General features: G+C 53.1%; 6 protein-coding genes across 6 annotated transcripts; 3 read left to right on the plus strand and 3 right to left on the minus strand.

The window, feature by feature from the left end:
* Positions 1 to 29: 29 nt before the first annotated feature.
* Positions 30 to 2,074, minus strand: CGGC5_v004264 (putative ARM-like repeat-containing protein; the record flags this gene model as incomplete). The annotated part of the gene is made up of 2 exons (XM_032024767.1): positions 30 to 1,622; positions 1,679 to 2,074. The coding sequence occupies 2 exons, from the start codon at positions 2,072 to 2,074 to the stop codon at positions 30 to 32; spliced, it is 1,989 nt and encodes a 662-aa protein (XP_031878571.1).
* A 1,398-nt stretch (positions 2,075 to 3,472) lies between these two features.
* CGGC5_v004265 (uncharacterized protein) lies at positions 3,473 to 5,572 on the plus strand (the record flags this gene model as incomplete). Its single annotated transcript, XM_032024766.1, has 2 exons — positions 3,473 to 4,757; positions 4,806 to 5,572. The coding sequence occupies 2 exons, from the start codon at positions 3,473 to 3,475 to the stop codon at positions 5,570 to 5,572; spliced, it is 2,052 nt and encodes a 683-aa protein (XP_031878626.1).
* A 202-nt stretch (positions 5,573 to 5,774) lies between these two features.
* CGGC5_v004266 (uncharacterized protein) lies at positions 5,775 to 6,718 on the minus strand (the record flags this gene model as incomplete). The annotated part of the gene is made up of 4 exons (XM_032024765.1): positions 5,775 to 5,971; positions 6,106 to 6,285; positions 6,376 to 6,485; positions 6,618 to 6,718. The coding sequence occupies 4 exons, from the start codon at positions 6,716 to 6,718 to the stop codon at positions 5,775 to 5,777; spliced, it is 588 nt and encodes a 195-aa protein (XP_031878627.1).
* Positions 6,719 to 9,668: 2,950 nt separating this feature from the next.
* asqE-2 (Short chain dehydrogenase asqE) lies at positions 9,669 to 10,505 on the minus strand (the record flags this gene model as incomplete). Its single annotated transcript, XM_032024764.1, has 1 exon — positions 9,669 to 10,505. The coding sequence occupies one exon, from the start codon at positions 10,503 to 10,505 to the stop codon at positions 9,669 to 9,671; it is 837 nt and encodes a 278-aa protein (XP_031878588.1).
* A 2,917-nt stretch (positions 10,506 to 13,422) lies between these two features.
* asl1-2 (Alkali-sensitive linkage protein 1) lies at positions 13,423 to 14,004 on the plus strand (the record flags this gene model as incomplete). Its single annotated transcript, XM_032024763.1, has 1 exon — positions 13,423 to 14,004. One exon carries the CDS (start codon positions 13,423 to 13,425, stop codon positions 14,002 to 14,004), a length of 582 nt encoding a protein of 193 aa, XP_031878549.1.
* Positions 14,005 to 15,004: 1,000 nt separating this feature from the next.
* Positions 15,005 to 18,496, plus strand: ENA5-1 (Sodium transport ATPase 5; the record flags this gene model as incomplete). The annotated part of the gene is made up of 5 exons (XM_032024762.1): positions 15,005 to 15,292; positions 15,391 to 16,273; positions 16,337 to 16,857; positions 16,918 to 17,883; positions 17,942 to 18,496. 5 exons carry the CDS (start codon positions 15,005 to 15,007, stop codon positions 18,494 to 18,496), a joined length of 3,213 nt encoding a protein of 1,070 aa, XP_031878550.1.
* Positions 18,497 to 18,513: the final 17 nt, after the last annotated feature.

Below are 18,513 nucleotides of genomic sequence, written 5' to 3' on the forward strand. Positions count from 1 at the left end.
ATCCCTTTACCATCACCGGTAGGTCCAATTCAAGGCTGGTGCTTCTTCTTGTACGAGAGGAAACGCGCGAGGTTGAGAACAACCTCGTCCGCGCGCGAGCGGAGCTCGGGAAGCGTCCTCTTGTCGATCGTCTTGACCAGGGCCTTGACCTTGGGCTGGGCGGCCTCAAGATGCTGCAGGAAGCCGTCCTTCCAGAAGACCTCCTTGTCGCATGCAAAGTCCTCGTCGCCGTAGATGTCGAAAAGCTGGTTGAGCGCCTCGACCGCGTCCGCGGCCGGGGTCTCGGGCAGAGCCGTGATGACCGTGATGAGGAAGACGCCGATCTCGCGGTTGAGCTCCACCGGGGCGGGGTCCCGCGCGAGCTGGCCCAGCACGCCGATGCACTTGACTCCCAGACCCTGGAAAGGATCTTCGGGCTCCTCGTCCTTGGCCTTCTCGCCGTTTGCTTCCTTCTTGGGCAGGCTCTTGGTGGCGTGGTAGAGCGCCATGAACTTCTTGTGCTCGTCGCCAGTGAGGGGAGCGCGGCCGGGCAGGCTGCGGGAGACGGCCCAGGCGAGGCTGGTGACCTGGGTGGCGAGGTCGACGTCGGCGGTGTTGGCGGCGAGGATGGGGACGATGACCTTGCCCCAGACGGCCTTGCCGGTGGGCGTCCACGCCTTGAGGATGCCGGCGTTGTGGTCGTCGGCGAAGTCGAAGACGGAGATGGACCAGGCGATGTTGTTGAGGGCGGACAGCGCGTGGCCCTGGATCCGGAGGGCGTCGTCGGACTGTGCGGCGGTGGTCGCGAGCTCGATGAGTCTCGGGATGGCTTGTTGGATGAGTTCGCGGAGCGTGGGGACGTCGTCCATGTTGGCCTCGCCCTCGACCTCGTCGTCGGCGCCGGTCACCATCTCCATGTCGGCCATGTCGTCCTCGTCCATGGAGGAGTCGTCGTCATCGCCGCCGACGTTGTCTTCCTCCCCTGAGGCCTTGTCGTCGATGTCCTCGTCCATGGCGGTGTCGTCTCCAATTCCGTTCCATTCCTCGCCTCCCTTCTTGTTGCCGCCTTGCATGGATACTTGGAGGGTGGTGCCAATGTCGGCCAGGATCTCCAGTGCAAGCTGGAGGACCTCGGTCGGGTTGGACCATTGGCTCTTGGGTGGTAAGTCAGCTGCCGGCTCGGAGCCCTGGAGTGCTGATGACAGAGTCGGGATGAGTGCGGCGTCGGAGAGGTTCTTCTGACCCGGTGTGCTGTCGAACCACTCCAAAGTTGTGAAGATGTTGTGCAGAACACCACAAGCCAAGACGCCCTTGGGATCGGCAGTGGCTTGCAGCTTCGTTAGGGTCGTGAGGGGCTTGGGGTTCTCGTCGGCCACGACATCCTCTGCCAGACGGCGGTTGTCCTCAGATAAGGTAAGGAGAGCAGACAGCGCCTCGAGGCAGATACTTGACGGCGAGTCGGCGTGAGCTACAAGCGTGAAAAGGAGGTTCTTGATGCCCTCGATTCCAACGATGGCCTCGAGGATCTCATCTTGAGCCTCGGCGAGGGCAGACAGGAGTGCGACGACGGACTCGGCAATGGCCCATGTGACCTTGGCCTCGCCCTTGCTCACTGCGGAGCCCCTGGCCAGGTTCTCGAGAATCTAGTAAAAGGTTAACCAACGAGCTCACTTGAGATATTATATGAATGAGCACTTACAGCCTGAGAAGCAAAGCCGATGGCACTGAGAATATCCAGGCGGTACAGGTGAATACAAAAGTCGGCCTCTTCCTCCTCGGCAATGACCCTCAGAATGTCCCAGCCAGCAGCGCGGCTGTCGAGGTTTGCGTCGGTCAACGTCTCATTGAGAACGATGTGGACGATCTGCTCGCGCAGCAGCAGCTTCCGGCACTTTTCATCGGTGACGATGTTGGAGACGGCGGCGGCGGCGGCCGTGCGGGACTTCGGGTCGGAGCTCTTGAGGTCCTTGATGACGGGCAGAATGGACTTTTCCCTGAGGGCGGCCAGCTCGGGGTCAGAGGGCGGCTTAACGGTTTTGGCGATGGGGTCCTTGCGATGGCTCTGGGCGCCTCTGTTTCGTCTGGACTTTCCCATCGTGGCGGGGTTTGTGGGTGAATGAATAGCTCGAGACAGGAAATACGAGAAATGAATGACCTATGAGGTGGAAAATATGAGACTTTAGCTAAAAGTGAAGGGGGGTTATTTGTGTTGGAATTTCTTCGTGACCGACCTCTCAAAGTCGCCCCGCGATTGCGCTTCAGAAGAAAAAAAAAAATTAGAAAACGGTTGCTCGGGGCAGCCACATTGTGGCTCGTGGGGCGCCCCGCATCGTGGTGCACCACTAGTGTACTGGACACCAGTGACATTGCAACGCCTCACTGAAGGAAACGTGGGCGCACAGCTGTCGGGCCGGACTGAGAGTGAAAGTACCTTTCCCCACTCGTCATTAAGCTGTACCACGCTAAATTCAGGAACGGTACTTTGGTCCAAGTCAAGTCCCCCGCCAGCTCTTCGCAGTCCGTCTCTTCAATTCATGATTCGAGTAACACAACTTACTGCGACAAACTGCACGGCTTTCTTCGCCAACAAGCAACACCGCTGCGAGGTCACTGCTCTCCGTTGCCATTTTTGGATGATCTGACCGGCCATTCTCCAAGCCGGACGGACACCTCACTCGATCCTCCAACGGCACCCAGGTCCCGCGCGTCCGTACCCCGGATCCTTTGCAGAACAGCAGCCCAGGGTCCTTGGAAACGCCACCTTTCTCCAACTTTGCACGACGGGACCAGCTTCTCCTCAGCAAGCCGTGTGTTTCTTCGCGCATGAACCACGTCGCTGATCGCCGCCTCTGGAGCTCTCATCGCAATCGAAGCTCCCCCTTCCCGAGGTCCCGTCTCCCCGTCGCGGTCCGGCCAAGCTCCACAGATCCACCGTCCGACACTTGAACCCACAAAGCTGCAGCACGACACCCGCTTGCACAGCCCAGCAGCAGGGACGCCGGCGCAAGGAGCAAGGGGAAAGCAACCCTGGCCAGACGAGACGCACTTTCAGGTCAGGGACACGCTACTGCGCCATAAGGTGCGCAATTGCCGGCACCAGGGAACCGCCCGTCACAGTCACAGGTCGGGCAGGTCCAGTCCACGTCGGAGCAGAGGGAAGGGCGAAGGGACCACTTGTTGTTTCGTTCCACACGCCTTTTACCTGGCTTAGTCCAAGTCCACGTCAAGTCAAGTCGAAGTCCCGTCCTGACCTGTCCTCTTGCTTGGAGCTCGACATCCAGCTAGCTGCATCTACGAATCCGTTGACGGGAAGATGTGAGACGCCCAACCAACCCTCGGATCACCTCGTCCCCTCCCTTGCAGCTGCATTCCCAGTCATTACAGTCGCCCTGTCATCGACGCTTTGCTTTCACTTCTCTTCTGCCCTCTTCCTTTCTTCCCTTCTTCTCCCCTCCCTGCTGTGCTGCAGTTCCGTCTCCCCAGATAGAGAAGCATGCCGGACCCATGGCGACAACTACGCTCCTTCGTTTTCCTCAGCGATGAAGAGATGGGCAAGAAGGACGACGACCACTACCGCGGCGGCGGCAGCAACGTGAACCCCATGCTGCTTCGAAACAGAAACCCCCAATGGCAGCCGGCCGCCAAGATGCCATCCCGCCGTCTCTTCCGACGCCTCGCCTACCTCTTCCTAATCGCTGCTGGTATCTGGTACTTCCTCGGTGACCTCTCCTTCGCCGAACGACGACCCAACTTCATCTACCCGTACACCGACGGCCCCCGAGACTACATCCCCTCCCCAATCCGCGATGGTCCTCCCCGGAGGAGTGGCGGCGGTCGCAAGGCCAAGCCTGGAACGCCCATGCCCCCGATCGCCGAACACGACTACAACGGCCCGGTCAAGTTCCACCGTCTGGCGTCTTCGCTGCATGCAATCGCTGCGACCAAGGGCGGACAGACGATCAACCAGAATGTGCTTTTTGCGGCATCGAGCCTTCACAGCGCGTCAACGTTGCTGCCATTCGCCTGCAAAATGGGCATGGAGCTGAGGAACTATGTGCACTTTGCGGTTATGGGCCGGAGTGAGCTCGAGCTCGACGACATCAAGAAGATCAACGGTATAGACGACAGCTGCTACATCATCTGGCACGATGCCCGCGCCGACTTCTCCTCCCTTTCGACCGACGCCCGCCTAGAGCTGTCCGTTGTCCGCGGACTTCGAAACATCAACACCTTTATGCACCCGCAGGCGATCATGGTGGATGGCACCGACGACGAGCTCTTCCCGTTCCTGAAGGGCATGCGACAAGAGGCCGGGGCGCTGAAAATCCCGCTGATCGAGCTTCCCAAGGAGGCGTCGAAGCAGCTCTGGTGGTTGTCGAAGCTCGATAGTCCGTCGCTCGCAGCTTGGAACAAGGTCAGCGTCGATATTCTCATTCAAGCCCCGGCCAGCGGCTCCGGCAGCCTGCTGCGACTGCTGAGGTCACTGAACGAGGTCGACTTCACCGCGTTCACGATCCCCCACCTTACCATCGAGCTGCCGCAAGACATTGAGCCCGCGACGGCCAAGTTCCTTGAGGATTTCCACTGGCCACCCTCGCACGTTGCGAACCCTGGCAGGACGCAGATGTTGTCATTGAGACATAGGATACCGCGGCAGCGGATGACGGAAGAGGAGAGCTCCATCCGGTTTCTGGAGTCGTTCTGGCCAACGACGCCCAGGTTTTCTCATATTCTTGTTCTCTCACCGCAGGCGGAGTTGGCTCCGGGCTTTTTTCATTGTGAGTTACTTGTGCTTGCGTTTGGGTTACCTAACTGACTGGCCCTAGATCTGAAATACTCTCTGCTGGAGTACCGCTACTCCGGATACTCGGTAGTCCAGAAATGGGACCAACGTCTACTCGGCATCAGTCTGACCGCCCCGTCAGTCTACTTGAATGGCAAGAAGGCGTTTGTGGAGCCAATTTCTGATGGCCCGGACGAGATGGGCACCTCCTACATGTGGCAGGCGCCCAGCAGCAACGCCATGCTAATATTCGGCGAGAAGTGGGTCGAGCTCCACGGTCTGGTATCTCAGGTGGACGCGTTGAAGAGCTCGCGCGCGCCTGAGAAGATTCCAGAGATGGTGACCACCAAGGAGGTCAGCAAGATGTTCCCTTCTTGGCTAGAACACGTCCTACGGCTGTCTCGATTGCGAGGTTATTTCACGGTCTATCCTAGCGCCGAGACCGGGGCCACAGTAGCCAAGGTGCACAACGAGCTATACCGGGGCCCTGAAGAGTACGAAATGGAGGCCGACGAACGAAAGAAGCTCAGGGCGAATCTGGCAGAGTCAATACACACCTCAGAGTCGCTCGTCCGCACGCTGGACACCCTCCCGAACAACGGCACCCTCACCCCCTGCAAGGATCTGCCGATGCTTGGCTGGGAGGGCGATAGCATGGGGCTGCGGGATGTATATCAGCGGGCGGTGGAGTACATGTTTGCATGGCGCGAGGTCGTCGGCGGGTGCAACGCGGAAGCGAAGCAGAGCGATCATATTGACGGTTCCGCGAGGGACCTGTTCTGCACGCCTGACGGCAAGCTGAAGGGTTAAGAAAAGAAACAAGAATGCGCAAGACGCAGGCCGTGTGTATTTCACATGTATAGACTGCATTTCGATATATACCCACGGGGGATGGATAAAACACATCAGCAAGGACTGATGCACGGCGCGAGCGAAAGAATGGGGTTGGCATTGGGAAGCATAATAGGCGCTAGGGGAAAAAGAACTTTCTGAATTAACTGTTTCTTTATTTTCACAAAACATGCGATGCAGTGAAGTCCGACTTGAGCGTAGTGTCTGAGGTGTTGTTGTCGGTGCTGGCGAGCTTGGTGATGACCAGGAGGACTATGCACGTGCCCACGATGCTCAGGGCCACAAAGGAGAGGACAAGCTGTGTCCTCCAGCCGGTCTGCACGATGGCTGCTTTGCGGCTGTATTTGTTTACCGTTTCTGTTATTTTGGTCAGTTTTGGTCACCTCATTTGGGGTGAGGGACGATTGATGTGAAGAAAACGAAGAGAAAGCGACAGAATGATAGAGTGTGTGTGTCTGAGATGGGGAGAGAGAAAGAGCAGAGGAACTCACTAATGTAGTTCCCTATGCCGAGACACAGACACGAGACGGCGAGGCACCAGAAGATGACGCCGAGCGGCTTCGCCATGCGCAGCTCGAGCTCGCTGGGCTCGGATTTGAGGTGGAAGGAGAGGACGATTGCGACGGAGACGATGGACATGTAGACTGAGAGGCGGAGGTATGAGAGAAATGCTATGAGATTCTGTCAGTTTGGGTTACCGGAGGCTGAGAACTGAAGCACCGGAGGGAGCGGTAAAAGCAGGTGGGAGGGCGGCATCTTACTTCTCTCATTCGCGCAGTGGTCCCGCGCGTCGCTGGACTCATTCTGGAAGAGCAGCGGGCCGAAAATGGGCCAGGCGAGGAATGTCGAGGTGCCTGCGTGGCCGTAGCCGCTGTTGATGGGAGGTTTTGGTTAGCCTGGTGTTCGGAGCGTGGGGTTCATGTCTGTGTGGTTTTCTTCATTGCGACTTCATGAGATGACGTCGGGGTGTCATGGGATGAACGCGGGCTGGACTTGGACGTACCCGATCTCGCCGACCTCGACCGGCCGCAGGAGGCTTGAGGGCCGGAGGGGCGCGCAGCAGGTGAAGGTGAGGTCTTCGTCGTCTATTTGCGTCGAAGCCATCTTTCACGGAATAAGGGAATGAGTATCTGATGTCGCGGTGATGCAGAGCTTGGAGGAATGAAGCCCGTCGAAAGTTCAAGTGAGAAGGATTTTGGGAGGGAAATGATGGTGCTGGATTTGGTCACAAGCGCCATGTATGAGGTGATTGACGCACTGTAAAGAACTGGCGTTGCGTGGATGACAGATTGGGATGTGTGGGTAGATAATGGGCACTGTACGGCTGTCGCTGTTTGAGGACGGCGACCTTCGGTTTCGGCCCCACTTATTCGGGCGGGAGGGACTCCAACATTGCTCCCATCATTCGACGATGCCGGTCAGGCGTAGATGAACCCTTAATTAAAGAGGCCGCCTAGATTGCCTCTATGTGTGCGGCTATATCTCCTGCGTACTTTATCACTACTATAGTAGCGATAACAACGACAACGACAACGACAATAACGACGACGTTAATAATAATAACGATAATAGTGATGATGAAGATAGAAGCGACGACGATGTTAGGAAAGAGATTAGCAACTAACTTTTCACACAAACTACGCGTAGGCTCAGTCGGGACTCTCATTCTTCACTGGACTGTAGCAGTTGATCTCTGCAAACTCTATTGTGCAGTTGTTGTCTGTGTGTCGTCTTCTCTTGCATCCTCCCAGTCTTGCTTTGAGTCGTGATTGATGGCTGCTGGAGGTTAAAAAAAAAAACCGACAATTCGGTTTTAATAGCACAAATGTGACCAAAAATGAGAAATAGATCTACACCTCATCGACGTCAGATTTGATTGATACAAACACGCTTTCAGCTAGCTGTCTATGTCTTTTTCCATTCTTCTTCTTTTTTCCCTTAGTCTTATTACAAACAGTAAGAAATCAGTGTCGTTCGTAATTGTATGGTTTTCCTGTGAGAAACATCCGTCGAACGTCTCCATTATCATGCGAAAATTCTCGACAAGGCCTCTCCTGTGTATCTTGAAACCTGGAGTGAGCCATCCAAGCATCGTCTGTTGGAGAGTTATAGGAGCCGAAGTCGTACCAGGCAGCAATATGCGCCTCGTGCCCATCAAATGAGACACTGAAATCCGTCAGACAAAGCGAGCAGTGTCCGAAGCTGTCATAATATGGCGAATTGTCACTCTTTCTGTATGCGTACTGGGCATGTTCTCGAAAGGCCGTGAGGCCATGCTGTCTTGGGGAGATCCCCGACAATATCCCCCCGTCTACGGCGGCCATGTGAGGGCACAGCTCAAGAAACCAGAGCGAATGTGGCGTCATGCGCATCCCTTGAAGCATTCCGATTGACCACTTCTCTTGCAGCATGGATCGTCCGTTGACCAACTTGGGCGTAGCTTCATATACCCATGCACAGAATTCATCCTGCCGTTGGTGCGGGTAACCGCCGAATGCCTGCGAGGACGGCGCCAATAAGCTCTGCAGATGCTTTTGGTAGAAATCACTGAAACGCGTGCGCTTGAGGGCGAGTTGTATTTCCGCCTCGCGAACGGCATAGAAGCGTGCTAGTGTATGTGGCCTGAGGTCGCTTTGAAGAGAACATGAAAAATGGGGCGCGAGTCGGAAAGCTTCTAGGTCTTCCAGGTTGATTGGGTGGAGGGTTTGGCAATACGGGCATACCCATCTGTCAGGGATGAAGTTTGAGATCCCAGCCCAGAAATTGAACCTAGCGGTGGAGTGAGTAGCAGCCTTTCTTTTTCTCACCTCTAGTGCTTTGATGCACGAGGGACAGGTCTTCGATTTGGTGCAATCTGCACAACCCGAAGAGGGCGCGGCCTCGGGGAAAATTCCAAGCGCGCGGAGTTCTTTCTCCACTCGCCCATGGGTCAGCCGCCGGAGGGCTCCGCAGGTTTGACTGAGAAAATATACTTCGTACAGTTCTAGGTAGTCGGCGATGTCGTATATCAGTTCAGGAGGAAGTTGGAGGAGGGGAAATTTGGATGCGTCAGGTCGCCTGCCCATACCGAGTGCAGCTTTGACGAACGACTTGATTTGAGCCCCGAGTTTCAACATCGTGTATAATGGTCAACGAAGAAGAGCGTTGAAATTGGACAGACAGAGGATTCGTGAAGAAATGAATGAGAATGAGGATGAGGCTCGTCAGTTAGCGGGGGTGAGGATAGATCTTCGATGGTTTTATAGAATTCTTCTCAGCTACTAGTAACTAATCTCCGATACATATTGATGCCGGACTCTCAAGGTGTATATGGACAACCTCAATATGACACCTGTACATTTTTTTACATCAGTACAAATGTGCCAATGCCTGATGATTCAACCCTGATGAGCATACAACGATCATGTTTTGCGGCTTCTATCTTGCAGCTGGGTGGATCGTGGAGCCATTCTACGACCTTTGCAATCGCTTGCTAGCTGGAAATTCGCCTGGACCCCATTTTTCATATTGCTCGAACTATATTCAATCTCCAATGGAGACAGACGCCCGCCAATTTCACACATTCTGTAGCATCTAGAAAGCTTCGTTGCAAGAGGTTGAGAAGCGACAGGAAGACTGGTAACGGAGAAGGGGAGAAAACAAGATACAGCAAAGCGATGAAGACCAAGAAACTAACTGAACAATAGTTCTGGCCGGCCTCTGTAGCCGGGCGGGTAGTGAATGTACACCGATGGGGTTGATCGATGATAACGACGACGACGACGATAATGATAGGGATAGAGAGAGGGACAGAAATAGCGACAATAATAGTAAAATAATTATGATGAAATAAACTCCTAGACCTATCTAATAAAGAGAGTTATGCGCTTGGATAGCAGAACTCCTAAACAATAGCGTTAATAAAGAAAGAATGATAAGAATAGTACGATCGGTTTAAGAGTTTGGTTTACTGTGTTCAACGAATATCTGCAACCAATTCACCTTACTAACACAACGCGAATCTCTGGTGAACTATCAAATGATCCATTCCCGCAGTTATTTGACCCAGAGTGACCTAGCCAAGAGCCGCAAGAAGCGACCTGTAGCCACCATTGGCACTGACCGCCGCTCCATTAACCCACTTGCTCTCGTCGCTAGCAAGAAAACCGACGATGTGTGCAACATCGTCTGGAACTCCCATGCGGTACGCCGCCGAAGCGCTAGCCTTAAGCTTTTCCTCAAACTCAGCAGGGAGTGCGCTCATCGTATTAACCAGCGCATCCGTAGCGGTTGGTCCCACCACGACTGTGTTGAACGTAATACCGGTGTCGATGGCGAAGCTACCCGCAAAGGACCTCGTGTAGCTATCGAGAGTCGCTTTACAGGCGCCATACGTGATGATCGGATCGTTATTCGCTTCCCTTGCGGCGACGCTGGAAATGTTGATGACCCGACTGCCTGTCTTAGGCGCGTGCTTCATGAACTCAACAATGGTTGAAACCGGGGAGTACACGTTGGCGATCATCGCCTTTGTGAAGTCTTCTGCGGTGGTCTCTCCCGCCGGCTTGAAGTCTTGGAAAGATCCCCAGATGGCGTTGTTGACTAGGATGTCGATTTCGGAGACGTCCAGTGCGTCAATTGAGTCTTTAACAACTTTCGGCCACGCTGTTGGATCAAGGGCGTCAGCTTGAAGGGCAACTGCTTTCTTGATACCGTGAGCACGGCATTGATCAAGAGTATCCTCAGCCGCGGCCTTGTTTGATGCGTAAGTTATGGCGATCTTGGCAAGCCCTTTACGAGCTAGGTAGATTGCAATAGCCTTCCCGATGCCCCTTGAGGCGCCGGTGATGAGAGCCGTCTTGCCGCTCAGGGACCAAGGCTGAATGGCGATGGCGTTTTCAGATGAGGGCATGATGAAATCTGAAGAGTGATCTAAATTTTAGGAAAGATTTATTGTACTGTTGTGATTGACAAGGTCCAGAACATAGATCGCGTAGCAGACGGTTCCGCACTTATAATCGCGGCAAGTCTCCGTGTGGATGCGGTACCGGGTAGCCGGACATCTCAACAGAACCGTGTAATTCATGATTTCCAAGCAGTCGGACAAACTGCATCTAGGTATGGCAACTGAGATTGACTGCACCGTGTCGGTATTATTTGCATCCCCGAACGCCCGAAGCGCAGATACACACGCCGTCGAGACCGGTAGTCGAGCCCCACCTTCCTCCGCATCATGTCCGCCGGTTCTCCGCCCCATATCCGCAGATGCCCACATCAGCCCTCGACCGCTGTCAAACTTCGAATATGACACCATCTACGGGAGATGATATGATGGTCGACTACATAAACTCCAACTTAGCTTGCGTCCAGACAAAAACACCCGGGAATCTTGTTAATGTTCGGTGTCTTTACTTCCATTAGGCATCAGGTCAATAGAAGTGCGCCATCGACCTCACCCGGGGTTTCAACTTGGATACAAAGAGCAAATGAATCTCTTAAGCTCTTTCGGTACCTTTTTGCCAGCACTCCAGACTGTGAGCTTTTGACCTAAAAGGTCGTTGCCGTACGCGTTGAGTGCATCGAACCTCACGACCTCTTTGTAGGTATCAGGACCGAGTCGCTGGTGTAGAGAGAGCCTTAAGTAGTGCAGTGAGTGGTCAGTCGAGCTCTAGAACACTTAGACGGGGTCTTACAAATGAAGAGTTTCAGGCTGAAGGTGCTTCCGACAATCGGCGAGCAGGAGGTCTGCATTTTGATGTTGCAATGCTACTGTGGCATACCACGTGCGGCCGGGCTCGCGATCTTGCCAGTGCGTTGTCCCTGATCAGTATGAAGTTCCCCATCGTACAAGCTTTTGGTAACATAACCGCTGATCACCGTCCGCCCATGAAATGCCGCGCTGCACTTGTTGTGGGAAGTCCTTTAGATATATGTAAGCAGTCGCGGTAGGCTTGTCCCCATCCTTATGGTAGCTAGCCAGCCTCCATTTATAACCATCTGACCATGAAGCTTTAGTCTCGATATGGCGTATAGTTTCATCTCTCTCAGCACCATCGGTTATCCGTACAAAGCGAGCTGGGCCGCTCGTAGGATAATGATGGTATTCAATCGGCCTCGTTTGGCGACGGGTGAGTCGGTTCTGTAACTTGGTGATTGACTTTCCCAGACTTTTCACCATTGTTTTGTGACTTGTCGAAGATCCCTCCTTATCGTGCCTTTCATCAAACGACTCAAAATGCTTGGGTATTCGGGAAACCGTCGTAGGGTGGGTTCGTACCCAGCTCCTCAGGCAGCGACCTTTCGGATTTCTGATGGAATCCTCATCTTTTGAAGATTGTGATTTGGGCATGTCTGCTTTGCCACTGCTGTTGGGAGCCATCCTGGTTCAGGCGTTGACGGACGTGGTGGATTTAGTCGCGCGGTCCAATAGCTGTAGATTCTGTAGATTCAGCCTGTACTTTTGTGAGAATTCAACTTGCGAAAGCTATTTCTCTGGAAGGAACCTCTGTTTATGAAGTCTTTGGGTGTACCGTCCCGAAGGAAATTTTGATGCTACGTATTACCTTGAGAGCTCTCGTGGCGTCGTCGTCTGACCGGAAAAGCGAGGCCTGCCCATGCACATCCATTGTGCCAGCTTTAAGGCACTCACATGATATACCTTGAGCGTCTAGTATTAAACTTCTAAGATTAGGAAAAGCACCGTTTGCAGCAATTCCCGGCCAACTTCGCGTCAGCTGGGACGGCTGACGGGTCCAGTGTCCAGTCATGATAATGCGGTAAGTGGGGCTGAAGCTTGAGGATACCTCCTGCTTCAGCATCCTTGGATGGAAAATTTACGAGTTTTGCTATCTGGGCGAATGCGCTTAAATAACCGGGCAGAGACCCATCTATTTTACATTTGATACTTTATTTATTCTAGTAGTTTTATTTTCCTGTCATCCTTAGTGTCCGCTTCTCTCGTCCTTCTGCTTCTACCTATCTCTGTTGTAGTGATTAATAATGTATGCAGTCATCTTCGTTGTCGCCGTCGTCGTCGTCTCTAGTATTATCTGAGGCATACCCACTTACCTCCTCAAATATAGGAATATCCCACGGGGTAGGAAAACTCACATTTAGAACTGCTAAAAGTTCAACGCCTAAGAGAGAGATGATTTGGACTGAGATATTGGCTCGGTGAATAATAGAAACGACCGCCATTAAATTACACGGCGGAATTACATAGCATCATTCACGGGCGTTATTGGGGTGGTAATTAATAGGCAACATCCATGGATAGAAGAAATGTACACTAAAAATGTTCTTTGTCGCAGAAAGCTTCAAGCAAAGACTTTCGTCCATAATCATTAGGAGTCTCCCTACTCGCTCAGCTCTGTCTAATACTTTTTCACTGAAAGTGGCACCCCGGAGCTGCAGCTCGCCGGGTTCGGCCCCACATCTACCGACCACCGGCAAACAGTTCCTTGTTTTGGGGAGGGTGACGTCAGGAACATGGCAGTGATTCCTTCCACAACAACCACCGAGTTCGTTTCCAGAAAACTCTCGATGTTTCCTTTACTCGTGATCCAGCCAATACAATCTCCAGCTCAGGCCATCTGTCAAGCAGGAAGTGCGATTGAACTATGAGTCAAAACACCACGAGCCCAATTGTCCAAAAGCGATGTTTATTATGGGACTGGACAAACACGCGCGACCGGCCAACCACCATCGACCAACTCTTTAATGACTCCGGCGAAGCACAAACTCCAGCAAAGACGTCACCATTCAAATCGGTGCATAACTGAAACGCATGGTACCCACCGGAGTTGAAGGGTCGGCTCCCTTTCCGGCCCATGATTCGCACACGTGCGCAGATCGACACGGAAGAGTGGGATTGGATCCGTGACTCGGACGCGGAGATGGTGCACTACCTCAACGAACCAGAACGGCAAGGAATCACGCCTGAAGACGCCGCCGATTGGTGGCTGAAGAAGGTTGTCCCGGAGTTGCGGGACAAACGTGGGAAGAAACTTGTCGGACCTGCTTGTGCGAGTGACGAGGCAGGAGACAAGTGGCTTGCAACGTTTATGGATCTCGTGGGAAAGTCAGAAAACGGGAATCCAGACTTTCTTGGTGTTCACTACTACAGCGGTGATTTGGAACATGCAAAACGGTACATCACCTCTATGCACGAGAAGTACGGCCTCGCACTCAACGTTTCCGAGATCGCGTCCATTAGCCGCGACGGAACAGAGGTTGAGAGGTTCACAGAGAAGCTGAGCGAATGGATGGATGGACAAGAATGGATCGATGAGTACGGCTGGTTTGGGTGCATGGCACACTGTGCCGACGATTTTGCTAGCCCCGCGGCGCAATTGATGGATGATAAAGGCCAGTTTACGCCACTTATGAGGCTCCTAATGAAGACGTCGTAGTCGAAGTGTTACAAATGAGCGACGCGAAGATATGGTTTTAAGTATATAAACATTACCCACGATTTTCTACTACATCATGCTGGAGACCTGGCCAGGATTGAAAAATGCAGTCCTGCGTAGTGTCATCAACGCCCTTCCGCCCTGGCAGTGTCTATGAAGTGAGTCTTGGCTGCCCTTTGTCGTTTAGTCTACCTGCAGATTCTCCAACTCTGCGGTCTTTGAAAATATACACGTGGAATCTGGAATTCCGGAAACATCGAGAGTCCGGGAAGCTATAACCTCCGGGTGGCTCCGTCGAAATACGTACTTCAAGTCAACGGCGGGGGTCCCACTCGAGTCAGCCGCCTTCGACCCCAGATTCCATTTTATTACCCGATTAGGAAGTTCAAGTGCAAGTCGTGCATATGAATATGAGCGCCTGGTCCGTGCTGCTGCCCTTAAACTCTTGCGTCCGCGGACCATCGAGGTTTGTGTGTTCTGGCAAGTTCTTCGCAACCGTCTCAAGTTCTATTCCCTGCCACTCAAGCGTGTCTTTGACCATTCACATTCATTGCAACAAATCAAGCTCAATGTTCGCCGTTGACACCATGCATTTTGTTACGTACATTTCGCGTAACGATTTCCGCCAGACCACTGTTCTAGATGACCGCCTTACCAAGCCAACGGCCGCTATGCGCAAACCCGCAGACCCCGAAAGGTAAAGATTCGAGGATGCGATTACCTAGAGTCACCAGAATGAGTCTTGGTTGCCCTTTTCGGTTTGGATTGGACATGTTGATTCGTCCGATCCAAACTGCCCGCCAAGTCGTCATTTGTAGAGTTTGAGGCGGGCTTCTTCTAGGTTTGCCGCTGAACCAGTACAAATGTTTTGCAATGGTCTTCTTCCAACCGCATCTATTCGACTTATGGTACGTCTCTAATAACCGCTCATGGACTCACTACACCGGAAACGTCAAATTTTGTAATAATACGAACCGTCCTCTTCGCACATCCAGCCACTATGACTGGCACCAAGGAGAAAGGTCACGACTCCTTCCGGGTCAACTATCCAGATGACTCAGAGAGTGAACACATCTCTGGACAAGCTAATAAACCACTATCACGACCGCCTCATGCTCTAGATGTTGGCCAGGTTGTCACAGAGCTTGACGTTGATGCCAGTCAGGGACTGACCAGCGACGAGGCCTCTCGCCGGCTTGAGGAGCTCGGCCGCAACGAGCTTCGTCAGAACAAGGGTGTGCAACCGGTGAAGATCTTTCTGGAGCAAATATTCAACGCAATGACTTTGGTAAGTTAGATGTGTTTTCTTGGTATTCTTGAAGAAGCTTGCATTCTGCTGCCCAAGGGGCTGTGCAATTCTTCGGTTTGACTGACGCTTGATACTAGGTGCTTCTTCTGGCTCTTGGTGCAAGTTTTGGCATCCAAGCCTGGGTAGAAGGTGGAATTTTAGGAGGCATCATCGTTCTCAACATTTTCATCGGTTTCGCCCAGACCCTTCAAGCCGAGAAGACGATCAACTCGCTCAAAAATCTCGGTTCCCCAACCTGCAAAGTGTTTCGCAACGGCAAGACTATCGAGATCCAGACGGCCGAAGTTGTACCCGGCGACATCATCGACCTGATCACTGGCGACTCCGTCCCCGCAGACATCCGTCTCATCGAAGCTGTTAACCTCGAGGCTGACGAAGCTTTGCTTACCGGCGAATCCGCGCCTGTCTCGAAGATCCCGAAGTCGACTTTCAACGATGATACCGGCCCAGGCGACCGACTGAATGTGGTCTACAGTTCAACAGTGATCACGAAAGGTCGCGGCCGCGGTGTCGTCTTTGCAACTGGCATGTGCACTGAGATCGGTCTCATTGCTGGTGCTCTGAATGGCGGCTCGAAAGCAAAGTCGTACCTGAAGCGCAGCGAGGACGGCAGAGTTTCCGTGTTTGCATACATCATGGCAGCGTGGATGATGACTCGCGATTGGGTCGGCAAGTTCTTGGGACTGACCATTGGCACACCCTTGCAGAAAAAGCTGTCTCAGCTGTTTCTGTGGCTTTTTGCATTCGCTATCATCTGTGCCATCATTGTCATGGGCGCCAACAAATTTGATTCACGCAAGGATGTCATTATCTACGCTGTAACAACTGCCATCGGAACCATTCCTGTTTCGCTGCTGCTCGTATTGACAGTCACCATGGCTGCTGGTACAAAAAAGATGCTCGAGCGTCACGTTATTGTTCGGAACCTTTCAAGCCTGGAAGCACTGGGCGGAGTGACGAGTAAGTTTTCACTGGAATTCAAAATCCTTTTAGCAACATGTTGCTGATCGCAAGCACCATCAGACATTTGCTCCGACAAGACCGGCACAATCACGCAGGGACGCATGGTTGTCCGCAAGGCCTGGCTCCCTGGAGTTGGCACTTACTCCGTGCAGACGACGAACGATGTATACAACCCGTTCTCCGGCTCGGTTCAGTTCACCGCCGGCCAGCCAAGAGATATTAGTGCGGAAGCCGAAAAGCAACACGACGATACCACCGATCCCATTGACCCGCACCACGAATCTGCAAGCAACTCGGCTCTCCAGTGGTACCTCAACATAGCGTCACTGGCGAACCTGGCCACTCTGAAGCAAAGCGACGACAGCTCTGCGAACCCGGGAGAATGGAAGGCGACTGGGGCACCCACAGAGATTGCTCTTGAGGTCTTTGCTTCTAGATTCGGGTGGATTAGACTCCAGTTGACCCAAGGCCCTGAGGCCGCATGGAAGGAAATTGCAGAGTTTCCCTTTGACTCTGACGTCAAGAAGATGTCCGTAATGTTCCAGAATCTTGAGTCTCAGGAGATGCATCTCTTCACCAAGGTACGCTATCGAAAGACTCATGTCCTATTGTAAATATTATCACTGACAAACTGAGTTTAGGGCGCCGTCGAACGTGTCCTTGAAACCTGCGACACCATTGCTCTCGATACCGCTACCCGAACCCTGACCGAGGCAGACAAAGACAACATTCATGCCAACATGGAAAGTCTCGCTGGCCAAGGCCTTCGCGTTCTCGCCCTAGCGCATCGAAACCTTGAGAGCACCGTGTCAGCATCCCAGTTTGCCGAAGGCAAGATCGCTCCCCACCGCGACGTTTTCGAACACAACCTGACCTTCCGCGGCCTCGTCGGCATCTACGATCCACCCCGTCCAGAGTCGAAGCCCAGTGTGAAGGCATGCCAAGGTGCCGGGATCGTCGTGCATATGCTCACCGGCGACCATCCGCAAACAGCAAGGGCTATCGCGACCGAAGTTGGCATCTTGCCGTCGCCTGAGAAGTTCAAGATGCTGCCGGCCGACGTCGCTCAAACGATGGTGATGCCTGCTCACGATTTTGATGCTTTGACGAATGATCAGATCGATGAGTTGCCTCAGCTACCTCTAGTCGTGGCACGATGCGCACCTAGTACTAAGGTGAGGATGATCGAGGCGCTTCATCGTCGCGGCCAATACGTCGGTATGACTGGGGACGGCGTAAATGACAGCCCGAGCTTGAAACGCGCTGACATCGGTATTGCCATGGGCTCTGGGTCGGATGTCGCCAAAGAATCTTCCGATATCGTCTTGACGGATGACAACTTCGCCTCGATTCTCAACGCCATCGAGGAGGGCAGGCGAATCTTTGACAATATTCAGAAGTTTATCCTCCACGTTCTGGCAGCCAACATCGGATTTGTATGCGCTCTGCTGACAGGGTTGGCCTTCAAAGATCAGTCTGGTGTTTCGGTCTTCCAGCTGTCTCCCGTGGAGATCCTTTGGATGCTTCTTGGAACTGGCGCATTCTGTGAAACTGGTCTTGGTTTCGAGAAAGCGGTGCCGGATATTCTCAACCGACCTCCTCAGAATGTAAGTCACACTATCTAGAAGTGGCCCTAGTAATACTGAGCGCTAACGAAATAAATAGCTCAAATACGGCGTCTTTACACCTGAATTTCTGTTCGACATGTTGTTTTATGGTGTTCTTATGGCGGGCTGCGTTCTCGGCTCCTTCACAATTGTTGTGTTCGGGTTCAATGACGGCAACCTAGGCTTGGAGTGCAACAATGCCTTCTCAGAAGTCTGCGAGCCCGTATTCCGTGCTCGGGCTACATGCTATACGACGATGACGTGGATCTTCTTGCTGTTTGCTTGGGAACTGATCGACTCGCGCCGCTCGCTTTTCTACATGCCTGAAGGCTTCAAGGCTTGGGGCCAACACTTATGGGGCAACAAGTTCCTCTTCTTTTCAGTCACGGTCGTCTTCTTCGTCGTGTTCCCGACGCTGTACATCCCGGTTTTGGACCATGTCGTGTTCATGCATCACGGCATCAGCTGGGAGTGGGCTGTGGTCTTCATCGACGTTTTTATTTTCATGGTCGGTGCCGAGGCGTACAAGTGGGCCAAGCGGATATATATCAGACGGAGAGGAAACCACTCAGGTATCGTTGGATTCGGGGATGATGAGGAATCATCTCTATAGACCTGGTCGAAGTAGGT

The sequence above is a fragment of the Colletotrichum fructicola genome (genome assembly GCF_000319635.2).
Source record: "Colletotrichum fructicola Nara gc5 chromosome Unknown KSG_Nara_v1_contig02, whole genome shotgun sequence".
NCBI lineage: Eukaryota > Fungi > Ascomycota > Sordariomycetes > Glomerellales > Glomerellaceae > Colletotrichum > Colletotrichum fructicola.